This window comes from Chinchilla lanigera, unplaced genomic scaffold (genome assembly GCF_000276665.1).
Source record: "Chinchilla lanigera isolate Chin_1 unplaced genomic scaffold, ChiLan1.0 scaffold00077, whole genome shotgun sequence".
NCBI classification, from domain to species: Eukaryota; Metazoa; Chordata; class Mammalia; order Rodentia; family Chinchillidae; genus Chinchilla; species Chinchilla lanigera.
The window spans coordinates 8,463,115-8,475,752 of record NW_004955478.1 but is presented as its reverse complement, the minus strand read 5'-3'; the positions used below and the strand labels follow the sequence as shown (position 1 = coordinate 8,475,752).

Here is a 12,638-nt window from a genome sequence, read left to right as displayed (position 1 = left end):
AAGCAACCCAAATGTCCATCCACTGAGGAATGGATAAAAAAATTGTGATACTTTTATATAATGGAATATTACTCAGCTATAAAGAAAGATAAACTCGAGGCATTTATAGGTAAATGGTCACAAGTAGAGACCATACTCATAAGTGAAATAAATCAGACCTGCATGTGTAAGAATTGTATTGTCTCACTAGTGTAAGACCTGAAAGAGTGAATAAAAACTAGGAGGTATGGTAAACATTATGAAACAAAAGGAAAATGCTCAAAATAAAGGGCAGGTGGGGTGTGGGAAAAGAGAAGGGAAAGAAGGGAAAATTATGTAAGTATGTATATTCAGGATAGCTAACATAGTTGTACTACTGTCTTATATTGCTCTGCAGAAAGGAACAGTTAATGATTACTTGTTTGGTCAATCTTTTATGTCTGTATTTGTTTTCTTGAGAAACCACTTTGAAGATATCAATAAGTAATAGCACAACTATTGTTAATTTCCTAAAACTTTGTCTGTAATTGTTTTGTTTGTATTGTTCTTATGCTATTTTGTAAATGGATGTCTGTTTGTTAATGTTTTCCATCTTTTATTTCTTAAAATAAAAAAAAGATAATTTTATGGGGCACATCAATCTGGGTTGAAGATTCTTTTCCTTTAGGGCTTAAAATACTTCACTCCAAACTCTTCCTAATTTCAGGGTTTGTGTTGAGAAGTCTGCTGTGATTCTGATGGGCTTATAGGTGATACGTTTCTTTTCTCTAGCTGCTTTCAATATTTCATTGTGCTGGATTTCTGGAATTTTGATTATATGCCTTGGTGTAGATTTATTTTGGTCATTGCTATTTGGCATTGTGTATGCTTCATTTATTTGTATGTCAAATTCTTTATCCATGTTTAGGAAGTTTTCTGCCATTATTTCTGTGAAGAGTTTTGTAATGGCTTTTGTACTGTCTCCAGCTTTCTCACTGATGCCAATCAATCTTATGTTGTTCTTCACTTCATCGTGCAGCTGTTGGACTGATTTTTCATTGTCTCTTGAAAATTTAAAGGTATCTTTCTTTTCATGGTCGCTAGTTGCATTCCTGTCTTCTAGATTGGATATTCTGTCCTCGCCTTCTTTCAGTCTGCTGTATATACTTTCAATTGAGTTTCTAATCTCCTGCATTTCTGTTTGGATATGTTTCATTGATTCCATTTCTTGTCTATGTTTGGAGCCAGGAATATAGCTCAGCAGAACTGTGCCTGCCTGGCAAGCACAAAGTTCCAAGTTTGATTCCCGGTACAGAAAAAAATCTTGTCTATGTATGGCATTCATGGTTTCCATCACTTTCCTGAGTCCCTCTATTTGTTTATCTGTGTCTGTTTTAATGTCTTTTATTTTGATAGTCATTTCTTTTTGCACCTTAGAGATTATTTTTTCTATGGCCTCTTCCATTTGTTTTTTTCACTTCAGCTGCTGTCATTTCAGGGAGTTCCATTTATTGCCCTTTGATGTCCTCTATATCTTTGTGTTCTGGACCTGTACTGGATAGGCTGGGCTTTTGGAATTGCACTTTGTTTTTCGTCTTATCATTTTCTATTGTATTTTGTTTTCTGTATTGATGCTTTTAGATTTCTTATGTTAGATAGCCTTATCCCTGATGTGGAGGCTTTCCTAGGATGTCTCCTCTAGCCGGTACTGCCATCATCACTCCTCTTGCCAGAACTGCTGTGCATCTCCTGCCTGCATGACCATACTTCTCTCATCAGCAAGCCATCCCAGGGCAATGGAGGAAGCAGAGAGCTGGTAGCTTACAGACCTACACTCCATTCCTGAACACCACCTTCCTGGGCCAACAGAGGAAATGCAGAGCACGGACCTACACTCCTCAACTCCTTTCATTGGCACCACCATCCCAGGGATAATGGAGGAAGGGCAGAGTGCTGACTTATACTACTTGCCAGCACCACCATCCCAGGGCAATGGAGGAAACACACAGCGTGGACTCAACACTCTACTTGCTGTCCTTACCATCTTGGAGTACAGACTTACACTACACTCGTAGGCCCAGCTGGCCCGGGAACACTGCAGGAAGGGCAGAGCACAGACTCACACACTACTCGCTGGCACTGCTGTCCAAAGACCAAGAGATTCTCAGGGTGTGGAGCTAAGCAGGGAGGCTGCGGTTCCCTGCAGCTGGCTCTGACCACTTCCTTTCAGACTTCCTCCTGATTCCATTCCATCCCATCCCTGGCTCCAGGGTCTCACAGAGTCCTTCTCATGCGGCGTGCAGCTGGTAGAAGTCACAGAGGTGTCCTGGCAAGCTGGGGGTGCTCAGAGCAATGTGCTCAGGCCTCACACTTCTGCACCATGACACCGGAAGAAGTTGCAAGTTTTTAAAGAGTACATTTTGCTAAAGAGATACGATTCAAGAAATTATAAGTGATAACATAGCTGTGCCTCTACAGCGCATGTCCTTTTTAATAAAAAAAAAATTGATGCATTTTAAGACTGATACAGGAAAGTGTTGACTTCAGTTTTCAGAATTTGGCTTTATATTTTTAGTTATTTGCACTATATTGGGAATTTTTATCCATCCTTAAATGAACAGTTATAATTCTAATGGCTTTCAGACAGTTTTAAATGAGTGTATACTTACATGTATACGTGTGTGTTTGTTTTCTTAGATAAGCTACCAGCTTTAGATCCCATTTTATGATGTGTAATTGGTTTAAGTATGTTCTAGACTAATATAACCAGTATAATTAGATGTTATTTTTCTCTTTATGATTTCCCTTTCTACTCTACCTATCTCCTTTGCCCTTTCTCGTGCTCTAAAATATCAAATAGGATTAGAGTATAGTAACTTCTTTTTAATTCTTTCCATAAGTATTTGAGTGGCTGCTATATGTCAAGAAATTATGGAGAGGTTAATGATTCAGAAATGAAATACCTGGTTTCAGACAGATAAATTATATATTTTAAAAGTACTGTAGGTACAGTTAGGCGAGCACTTAGGTTAACCCAGATAAAGGTGGTTGGGTAAGACTTCCTTTTACTGTTAACATAATTGAAAGGTTGATGTTTAAAACCAGATCACATCTAATATGCAGTTTTAGAGAACTGTTAGAAGTGTAGCTCATGCTTTGCCCATAGTACATCCTATAATTATATAAGAACAGAAAAAAATGTTTTAAAAAAGCCATACAGTCTATACCCAAGATGTGTATAAAGCCAAAAATCATTCTTTAAAATCAGCATGAATGCAAGCAGTACAGGTACAGTGACACTGGATGAAAATTTTGTTTCTGCTTAAGACCTTTTAAATCCTCAGAGCTGTTAGGGGCTTTGCTTCCACTAATAATACATGTATTTGCCCAAAAAACAAGACACTGTCATGAACTGAAAGGAATTACTACTGTTCTTGCTCATTAGTGTGTTTAAATAAACAAGCATATGTACTTTATATTGCTTTCTATAGAACTGATATGTACTGGTACACCCATACTGGTTATTAAATATTGAAATTCATCCTTACTGGCAGGTAAGGAGCTGCTTTCTTAAGCTGTCTAAATACACCACCATAGCTTACCCTCATCCCAGGAACTCTATATCTGTACCACCCGACAGCCCAATAATTAAAATTTTATTCCCAGACATAGCAAGAGGCCTTTAGAACTACACTTGGATCTGTACTGGTTGCTGGCACAGGGGCCATTTCTGTTCCTTTTTTACATATATAAATAATTGAAATTTATTTCTCACAGTCCCAGAAGCTGGAAAGTTCAGGATCAGAGTGCTACGGATTTGACACCTAGAGAGGGCTCATTCCTCACAAATGGCGCCCCCTGCTCCCTTTGTGCACACGTGCTGGAAAGGGCAAGGCGCTCCTGTCAGCCTATTTTTTTAGGGGGGGGCGCTGACCCAATATGACTTTTTAAAATCTTTATTAGTACATGTTTGCAGTACATAATAATTACATTCATTGCAGAGAACTGGTACATGAACATAACACATCTTAATTCTTTTTTCCTCCATTGCCTCCACCTGTTTTTAAAAATTTTTTTTTGGTTTTTGGTTTTTGGGGTTTTTTTTCCCAGCATCAGATACTATTCTTTAATAATTTTTAATTGTCCTTTATATTGTCCTAATTTTGACTGTTGTAAATCGTTACTGTTTGATCAGTGTTTACATTCTGCCATCTGAATTATCACATGTATCTAGCACACCTATATTATTTATTTATGTAAAACCAACATTCAGAGCTTTATTATTTTCTGAATAAGCCCAAAATATCAAGCTGGGCATGGTGGCGCATGCCTGTAATCCCAGCACTCGGGAGGCTGAGGCAGGAGGATAGTTGTGAGTTCGAGACCAGCCTGGGCTACAAAGTGAGCTCAAGGCCAGCCTGAACTGCATAGTGAGACCCTGTCTCAAACAAACAAGCAAACAAAAAACCCAAAATCTTATCACATCGTACCTCTAGTAGACTTTTAAACCACAGTTCTTTTTTTGTTTCTCTCAGTGTTGACAGTTTGACCGAAGTTCTTCACTCTTTCGTTGTCCCTTTCAGTTCGCTTCGCGCCGTACAGGCCTCCAGACATCTCCCTGAAGCCCTTGCTCTTTGAAGTGCCCAGCATCACTGCAGAGTCCGTGTTCGTCGGTCGGGACTGGGTTTTCCACGAAGTAGATGCTCAGCTTCAAAGCTCAGATGCCAGTGTGAACCAGGGAGTGGTGATTGTGGGAAATATTGGGTTCGGAAAAACTGCCATCATCTCAAGACTGGTGGCCCTTAGCTGCCATGGTACACGGATGAGACAGATCGCCTCAGACAGTCCACACGCCTCCCCGAAACGTACGTATTCATTTTTAAGGAACTTCTTGGTTCTTTGGCACTGAAATTTTTTCTAACATATTTATATTTAGTTATATATCCTTTTATTTTTTGATTTATGAAACTTGACTTGCATGTGAGGACCATTAATTCAGAGTTACAGGGGCTGGGGATTTAGCTCAGTGGCAAAGCGCCTGCCTGGCAAGTGCAAGGTCGTGAGTTCGATTCTTGGTACCGGAAGAAACACAAAACAAACAAACAAAAAAAATTCAGAGTTACAGGAAAGAGTGTAATACTCTGTACATCTAACCCACATATTCAACAGTTACCTAAATAGGACTGAAAAAAAACTTCATCGTGGAATAAATTTATGACTCTCCCCTGTGTCTGTATGGTTGGTCTGTCCTTTGAATAACGACTACAGAACTTGCCTGTAGAACCATTTGCTTTCATCACTGTCAGATTTTATTCAGCCTGTGCCCATTTCTTCTTGTTACATGCCAGCACGGTCTGTTTGCAACCTTCACGTCCTTGCTGCTGATGTCAGTGCTATGCTGCTTGGACTTGAGCTTCATTATGTCCTTGGGTTTTGCTTGCTTCCTTGTGGGGAGATGTTTAAGTTCTCTTACCACATATATTCAGACTTCTTCATCACAACTTAATGATCACCACTAGGATATTGTTTATTTTTAAAACACTCATATAATACTTACTATGTGCCTGACAGTCTGTAAGTACTTTACAAATATTAATTCAGGGGCTGGGAATTTAGCTCAGCGGCACAGCTCCTGCCCGGCAAGTGCAAGGTCGTGAGTTCAATCCCCGGCACCAGAAAACAAAACAAAACAAAAACAAAAACAAACAAAAAAAAACAAGTATTAATTCACCCATGGTTATCAATTCAGTGAAGTAGTCCTTGTTGTCTTCATTTAACAGCTAAGAATCCGAAGCTCAGAGAGGTTAAGAAAGACTACCAGGTTTTAAGGGCAGTAAATTGAAACATGAGCAGTCTGGTTTCAGAAGCCATGCTCTTACTCACTTTTCTATTCTGCCTCTCCTTACTAGTGAAACTCACTCAAATAAAGAAGATAACCCAGATGTGGTGGTGCATGCCTATAATTCCAGCACTTGGGAGGCTGAGGCAGGAAGATAGCCATGAATTTGAGGCCAGCCTGGGCCACATAGTGAGTTCAAGGCCAGCCTGAACTGCATAGTGAAACCCTGTCTCAAAACCAAAAGAAAAAAAAATGTCCTTTCTATGCACAGCATACACACAGTATCAGTCTCCCTTGTTTCTTATCAGTTATAAGAGAACAAAAAAGAAAGCTATTTACTATAGTAGCTTTCTAGTGTAGTGTAGCCTAGCATAGTGTAGCATAATGTAGCATAGCATAACATAATATGACTAGTGACAAATCGGTAATTTTGCCTACCACACATACTCAGATAACAACCACTAGAATTGGTTTGTGTGAGATCATAAAAGATACCTTACAGTTATCTTCCTTCCTTTTGAAATTAATATCAAGTAGGCAGATTGTCTCTGGTAAACTCATGGATATCTAACTTTAGAAAAAGAACTAGCTTCTAAGAAGAGAGCTGATTGAATCAAAATACATAGAAGAATTCTTACAGGAGAATGTCATGCTTACATCTTAAATGGACCCCTTCTCAGGCACACTGACAAAGTGCTCTAGAACCTAGGACCCAGGGTTTGTGCCCAGCACTCACACTGGCTGCACTGCCTTGTGACCTTGAGAATCTTACTTTATTCTCTAGGTCTCAGCTTTCTTTAGCAGTATGACTAGTTGATATTTAAAACTGGCTTCTAGCTAGGTGTGGTGACACACTCCTGTAATCCCTGAGCTCTGGGAGGCAGAGACAAGGAGGATTGCAATTTTAAGCCCAAGTTAGACAATTTAGTGACCTAGCAGGCTCTGTTTCAAATTAAAAAATAAAAAGGGAGGAGCCCAGTATGAGGGTGTAGCTCAATGTAAAGGTCCTGGATTCAATCTTTGGTATAGTAGTGGTAGTAGTAGTAGTAGTAATAATAATAAAACTTCTATGCCAATTTTTTATTCTAAGAATATCTCTTTATGGTTGAAAAGACACCTGTTCTAGTGTTTTCCTTTGAGTGCTTAAATATCTGTCACACTAAACTATTCATCCCTAGTCTAAGAGAGGAGCTGTTTGAGGTTGTCCAAAAGAAAAGCAGATAGCTAATAGTCTCTGTGACTCCTTTGTGTATCACTGTTGCAGACAGCAGAGTGATGGAACCATAGATGATGAGATAAATCCCAGCCAGGAGCAAAGACTGCTTTCTCAGAAAGCAAGGGTTTCTGTGTGCCCCACAAGCCTGGGTGAGCAAGAGTTAGAAAGAAAATAGTCCATGTGCTCTCCAAAGAAATTTTTCTTTTCTGTTTTTTTGAGATTAGATCTTGCTCTGTAGTTAAGGCTGGCCTCAAATTTGCTGGTCGTCCTGTCTCAGCTTCCTAAACACTGGGATTACTGGCATATACTACCACACCTGGCTCCAAAGAGATTCTTTTAAAGTAGTTCATTAAATTATCCTCTAACACCTATTGCCTTTTGTCTCCCAGGAATATCAAAGCATTGGAGTACTCCCCCATTCATGAGATAAACCTCTGTTGTTAAGACTATAGATTCAGCCAGATAGTTAATTTTCAAAACCTGAAAAGGAGTGAAGGGAGATAGAATCTGTTGTGATAGATCTATCAGAATTACACACAACCAGAGTTGCCTTTTACAAAACGACTTTTGTGGCAAGCTGCTGTTTAAACTACATTCTACCACTGCATCTTAACAGAAACAGTAGTCCTTAAAGAATCACGAACGCAAGCTATTTTTCAACTTATATCTGTTATTATTTGAACTAGCACTAAAAGTGTTAGATGCAGCAGAAAAATTTTTTTCATAAATGAGTAAGAATGATGTCAGAAGGTTGGCTTAAGTTTTTAGAGTTTAGCTTGCATTAAACTTGGATAGTTTTCCTAATTCTTTGTGACTGATACCAATTATGTAATTGCAGTAATAATGAAAATAAGCAGGAAGTTACGGAGTTTTTGGTTTATCTGTCTGTGCATTGTCTGTTATTCTTTCTTCTGCCTCCTCCACACTAAACAGCACCGCTCTAGGTGATGTGAACAGTTAGGCCTGCAGTGCTTCACTGCCTGTTCCTCCTCCCTTCATAGACACCTCCCCTAGCCTGCCCCTCCTTGTCCTTTTCCTGGGGAGGTGCAGAAAAGGTGTCAGGAAGGCACTAGTCGGTTATCATGCTTCCTGCCTACTTTTCCAAATCTGAGCCCCGCATCATTCCGTGCACCATTACCCACCTACCCCCAAACCCCTCCCCCCACACACACACAAAGAGCAAAAACATTTTTTGAAAATAGACCCATTGTGTAATTCAGACATTATTGCAATAACTGTAGCTTTACTCAGTATAGTGGTTAGGGAAGTTCTGTCTAATACAAGACTATATTTTCCTACCACTAAAATGAGACCCAGTGTAGTTATTTGGATTTGATATTTGTTAACAGCTGTCAAGCCCCAAAACAGCTGCTATACTTTGCCTACTCTGCTCATTTCAGACAGAAGTCCGTTGGCCAGTTTGCTCTGCACGCTACCACCTACCTATTACTGTTACTTCTATTGTTCACTGCGTACCAAATAGAAAGTAAAACACTTGGGTGAAAAAAGAGGGCATCTCCAAAAGGGAATATCTGAAAGAGTATTTGGACAGCAATTACAAAATCAGATTCCAGACAACAGGGAATGGAGTCACAGGACAGAAATGAGCATCAGCAGTAATACAGTGACAGACAAATCACGGAACTTAACCTCAACTCAACATGTCATCCACTTCTTCAGACTTGTGTCCCTGCTGTCTCCCGTACCCACCGTCCTGCAGTTATTGAGAACTCTATCCCGTAGTATGGTAGACTGTAAATTCACTCTTAGCAGGAGGGAGTGAATGAAGGCTGCCTTTCTGTATTCCTTCTTTTCAGTAGCTGTCATCAAATAATCATAAATATTTATTTTAGTGCCTGTTTTTAAATATGACCTTACTCCTAAATGTAGTCTATAATTTTAGCAGTAGGTAAGAAAACATTTCTCTCTCTCTTTTTTTTTTTTTTTTTTTTTTTTTTTTGAGACAGGGTCTCACTATGTAATTCAGGCTAGTCTTAAACTCACTTTGTGGCCCAGGCTGGCCTCAGATTCTCAGTGATCCTCCTGCCTCAGCCTCCCGAGTGCTGGGATTACAGGTGTGTACCACAAGAAAACATTTTCTAAATACCAGGAATAAATTTAATTTTTAAAATATTATGGAGCCATTTTTAAATATTACAGAGCCAGCCAGACATGGTGGTACATATGTATAATTTCACCTGTTCAGGAGGCTGAGGCAGAAAGATCATAGATTCAAGGCCAGCCTGGATACCATAGAAAGACCTTCCTCTTTAAAAATTAAATTTAAAAAGTCTTATGGAGCCATAATACACAACCCATACAGCTTGTTCATTTAAAGTATCCATTTAAAGTGTTTAAAGGCATGGTGGCACTCACCTGTAATCTCAGCACTCAGGAGGCTGAGGCAGGAGGATTGCCACAAATGTGGGGCCAGCCTGGACTACATAGTGAGTTTAAGTCCAGCCTGCACTACATAGCAAGACCCTGTCTCAAAAAACAATAAATAAATAAATAAATAAATGGTTCAATTCAGTATTTTTAGTATATTCGCAGGCTGTATAGCAGTTGTCATCTAATTTTAAAACATTTTTATTCCACTAAAAGAAACCCATGCTTCCTACTAGGTACATCCCTATTTTCTTTGTAATCCACTACCTCAAGCCTTAGGAAACCCCTAATTGACTTTCTGTCTCTATAGAATTCCCTATTCTGGGCATTTCATATAAATAGAATTGTATACTGTGTGTCATTGTCCTCCGCACCCTGCCCAGTGCTGGAGCTTGAACTCCGTGCATTCACACCGAGCTACATCCCCCATGCCTAGCCTTTTTTGAAACAGGATCTAGCAGTGTCCCTAAGTTGTCCATGCTGGGCTTGAACTTGGCGATCCCCCTGCCTTAGCGTCCAAGAGCGCAGAGACTACAAGCACGTGCTGCCACACTCAGTTATGTGGTCTTTCTGACTGACTTCTTTGGTTGGGCGTATAATTCTCAGGAGCCATCTGTGGGGTAGCATGTGACAGTGTCGCATTTCTTGTTCACTACCACATCAAGCAGTAGTTGATTGTATGGATATAGCACAGTTTCTCTGTTCATCGGCTGCTGGACATGTATCTCATTTTGGCTGTTTTTTCTGTGGACGTGTGTTTTTGTTTTTCTTGGATGTATATCTGGGAATTGAATTGCTGGGCCATACAACAAATGGAATTTAACTAGCCTTCCTTTAATTTAGTTTTATGATTATCTGATACAGACGTTTCATCTTTTTAATCCAGATGTAGATGCCAGCAGAGAGCTGCCACTCACACAGCCCCCTGCAGCCCACTCGTCCATCACCAGTGGGAGCTGCCCGGGAACCCCAGAGATGCGCAGGCGGCAGGAGGAGGCTATGCGGAGACTGGCCTCGCAGGTACAGTAGGACCCCCGCCGGGGACGTGCCCGTTCCATTCTGACATCGAGGCACATGGGGAGAGACCTGTGGCAAAGTGAACAAAAATATGTAAAGATACACCATGAACATGGATAAGAGTTTCAGCTGTTGTGGTTTTAGTTTTAACTACACTTCACTATAGAGGATCAGAACCTTGGAGTTGGAAAGACTTAGAAATAAAGTCCTAATGAGTAGATAAGGAAGTTGGGGCTCAAAGAAGTTACATGGTTTACCCAACATCACAGTATAAGTACTCAGTATTTTTCAATTTCTATTCCTAGTTCAAAACTCTTTCTGTTGTATTATACTATCCATAATATTTTTTGTTTGTATTGAAATGTCCCTTTTTTTCTCAGGGTAACGTGCACGTAAAAAAATGAAGTAATATTCAAAACCAGCAATTTACTTCCTCTACCCAACCCATTTTCATATGCTGCTATAATATTCCTTACTCATTTGCGTATTATCTGTTGCTTTTTATTATAAATAAGTATAGCTCTCACACCTGCCTCCTGCCATCATCCCAATAGTTATATCATGATATTTGGCTGAATCCCTAATATTGAATTTTTAGTATTAATGCCGTGTGATCATGCTTCACTCTTGAGCCAAAAACAAGATTTCCTTCTTGAACAAATATCCTTTTCCTGGCATTTATATAAAATACCTCACTTTAAAATGTGCTTATCTTTCTTCAAACCTTTGGCTAAGTCATTCCATAACCCTTAATATAGCTTTATGAAATGCCACTTTCCATACTTACCAATTACTTTTTCTTTTCACTAGATAAAATTCATCCTAGAGCCTTCATAAAGGGCTTGATCTGGACCCAGGACACTCCTAAGGCATACCACTTACCTTTTACCCTAACATTTCTATCATTTCTCTTCTGTGTGTGATCCCAGGTCATCTTTCTTGATTTTATTCGTTATTGGTGGAGCACATCCTCCGGTAGCTTCTGAAAAAAAGATAAATAGGACATAAGTTTTTTGAGATTTAACATTTAAAAACATCTCTTTATTCTATGCTTATACTTTACTATTTGATTGACATAGTATCATTCCAAGTTCAAAATCATTTGCTCTCAGAATTGCTCTTTTTTTCAGCATTACTCTTTTGTCTTAAGCATCCAGTATCTCTGTTAAATGTCTGGTATAGCCCAAGCATACCACTTACCTTTTACCCTAAGCACCTGCCTGGCAAGTGCAAGGTCCTGAGTTCAATTCTCATTACCAAAAAATAAACATCTGATTCTCCACATGTACACAAAAGATTTTGAATAAGAATTTTCTTCTCCAGAACTTTTAGGACCTCCTTTTTATTGCATTGTTTTGGGATTTTTTTTCCACTTATTATATTGGTATATAAAGGGCCCTTGGAAATGCTTTAATCTTGGGAAATGCTTTTGTATTATTTCTTGATAATTTTCTCTGTTCTCTGTATAACTCCTAGTAATGAAGAATTAGACTTCAAAAAATATGTTAATTTTTTTAACTTTTCTGTCCTGTTTTCCATACTGTAGTTTCTGAAATTCTTCTTCTAACTCATCTTTTATAGATTTTTTCAACATTACCTTATAATCCTTTTATTAAAAAGTTTAAGCATTACCTTCTAATCCTTCTACAGTAATTTTTTGCCTGTCATAATTTTAACTTTCAGTAGCTTTTCCTTTTTTCTACAGTTGTCCCCTTCTTTTTTAGCATCCTGTTCTTGTTTTATACGTGCAATGAATTCTCTTCTCCTTAATGGCTAGGCACTGAAAAACCAATTCAAAGTTTATGTGTGTTGTTAGCATTAAGATGATCCTTCCTTTATTGGAAATATTCCAAAGTTAGTATCCATTAGCTTTTTTCTTTTCCTGTTCATATTCTCTCGCAAAGAATCCTCCAGTCTCTTGCCTGGAGAGTATAAATGTTGAGTGCCGGCATTCTGGAGCTGAACAGAGAAAGCTAGGGTTTACCATTCATTATACAGACTTTTGCTGAGGCCCTTTGTTCCTTGTTTTCAGGTCTATACCTGATCTGTATGTTTGGTGCCTTGCTGTATGTTTGCTGTATGTTTGGTGTCCATAAGCCCAGATTCTCTTTAGTTTCTCTAGTAAATAAAATGTTCTTTCCTGTAAGTTTTGGGGAGATGATCACCTCGCTGCAAAGTATGAGGATGAAGATGTAGGGTTGTAACTTCTTATATAAATAT

General features: G+C 39.0%; 1 protein-coding gene and 1 long non-coding RNA gene across 8 annotated transcripts in view; one reads left to right on the top strand and one right to left on the bottom strand.

Annotated features, from left to right (window-relative positions):
• The window catches only part of Tanc2 (tetratricopeptide repeat, ankyrin repeat and coiled-coil containing 2), a 386,320-nt gene that overhangs the window by 281,380 nt on the left and 92,302 nt on the right, over window positions 1-12,638 (top strand). For all 6 annotated transcript variants that reach the window (XM_005402230.2, XM_005402228.2, XM_005402226.1 and 3 more), the window contains 2 exons: window positions 4,542-4,823; window positions 10,288-10,421. In XM_005402230.2, the coding sequence (XP_005402287.1) occupies window positions 4,542-4,823; window positions 10,288-10,421 (416 nt within the window). The remainder of the gene's footprint in view (window positions 1-4,541; window positions 4,824-10,287; window positions 10,422-12,638) is intronic.
• The window catches only part of LOC102030629, a 67,881-nt gene continuing 65,644 nt past the window's right edge, over window positions 10,402-12,638 (bottom strand). For both annotated transcript variants that reach the window (XR_001230850.1, XR_263710.2), the window contains exons 2-3: window positions 11,301-11,400; window positions 10,402-10,487 (exon numbers count right to left, since the gene is read on the bottom strand). This is a non-coding gene — a long non-coding RNA (uncharacterized LOC102030629). The remainder of the gene's footprint in view (window positions 10,488-11,300; window positions 11,401-12,638) is intronic.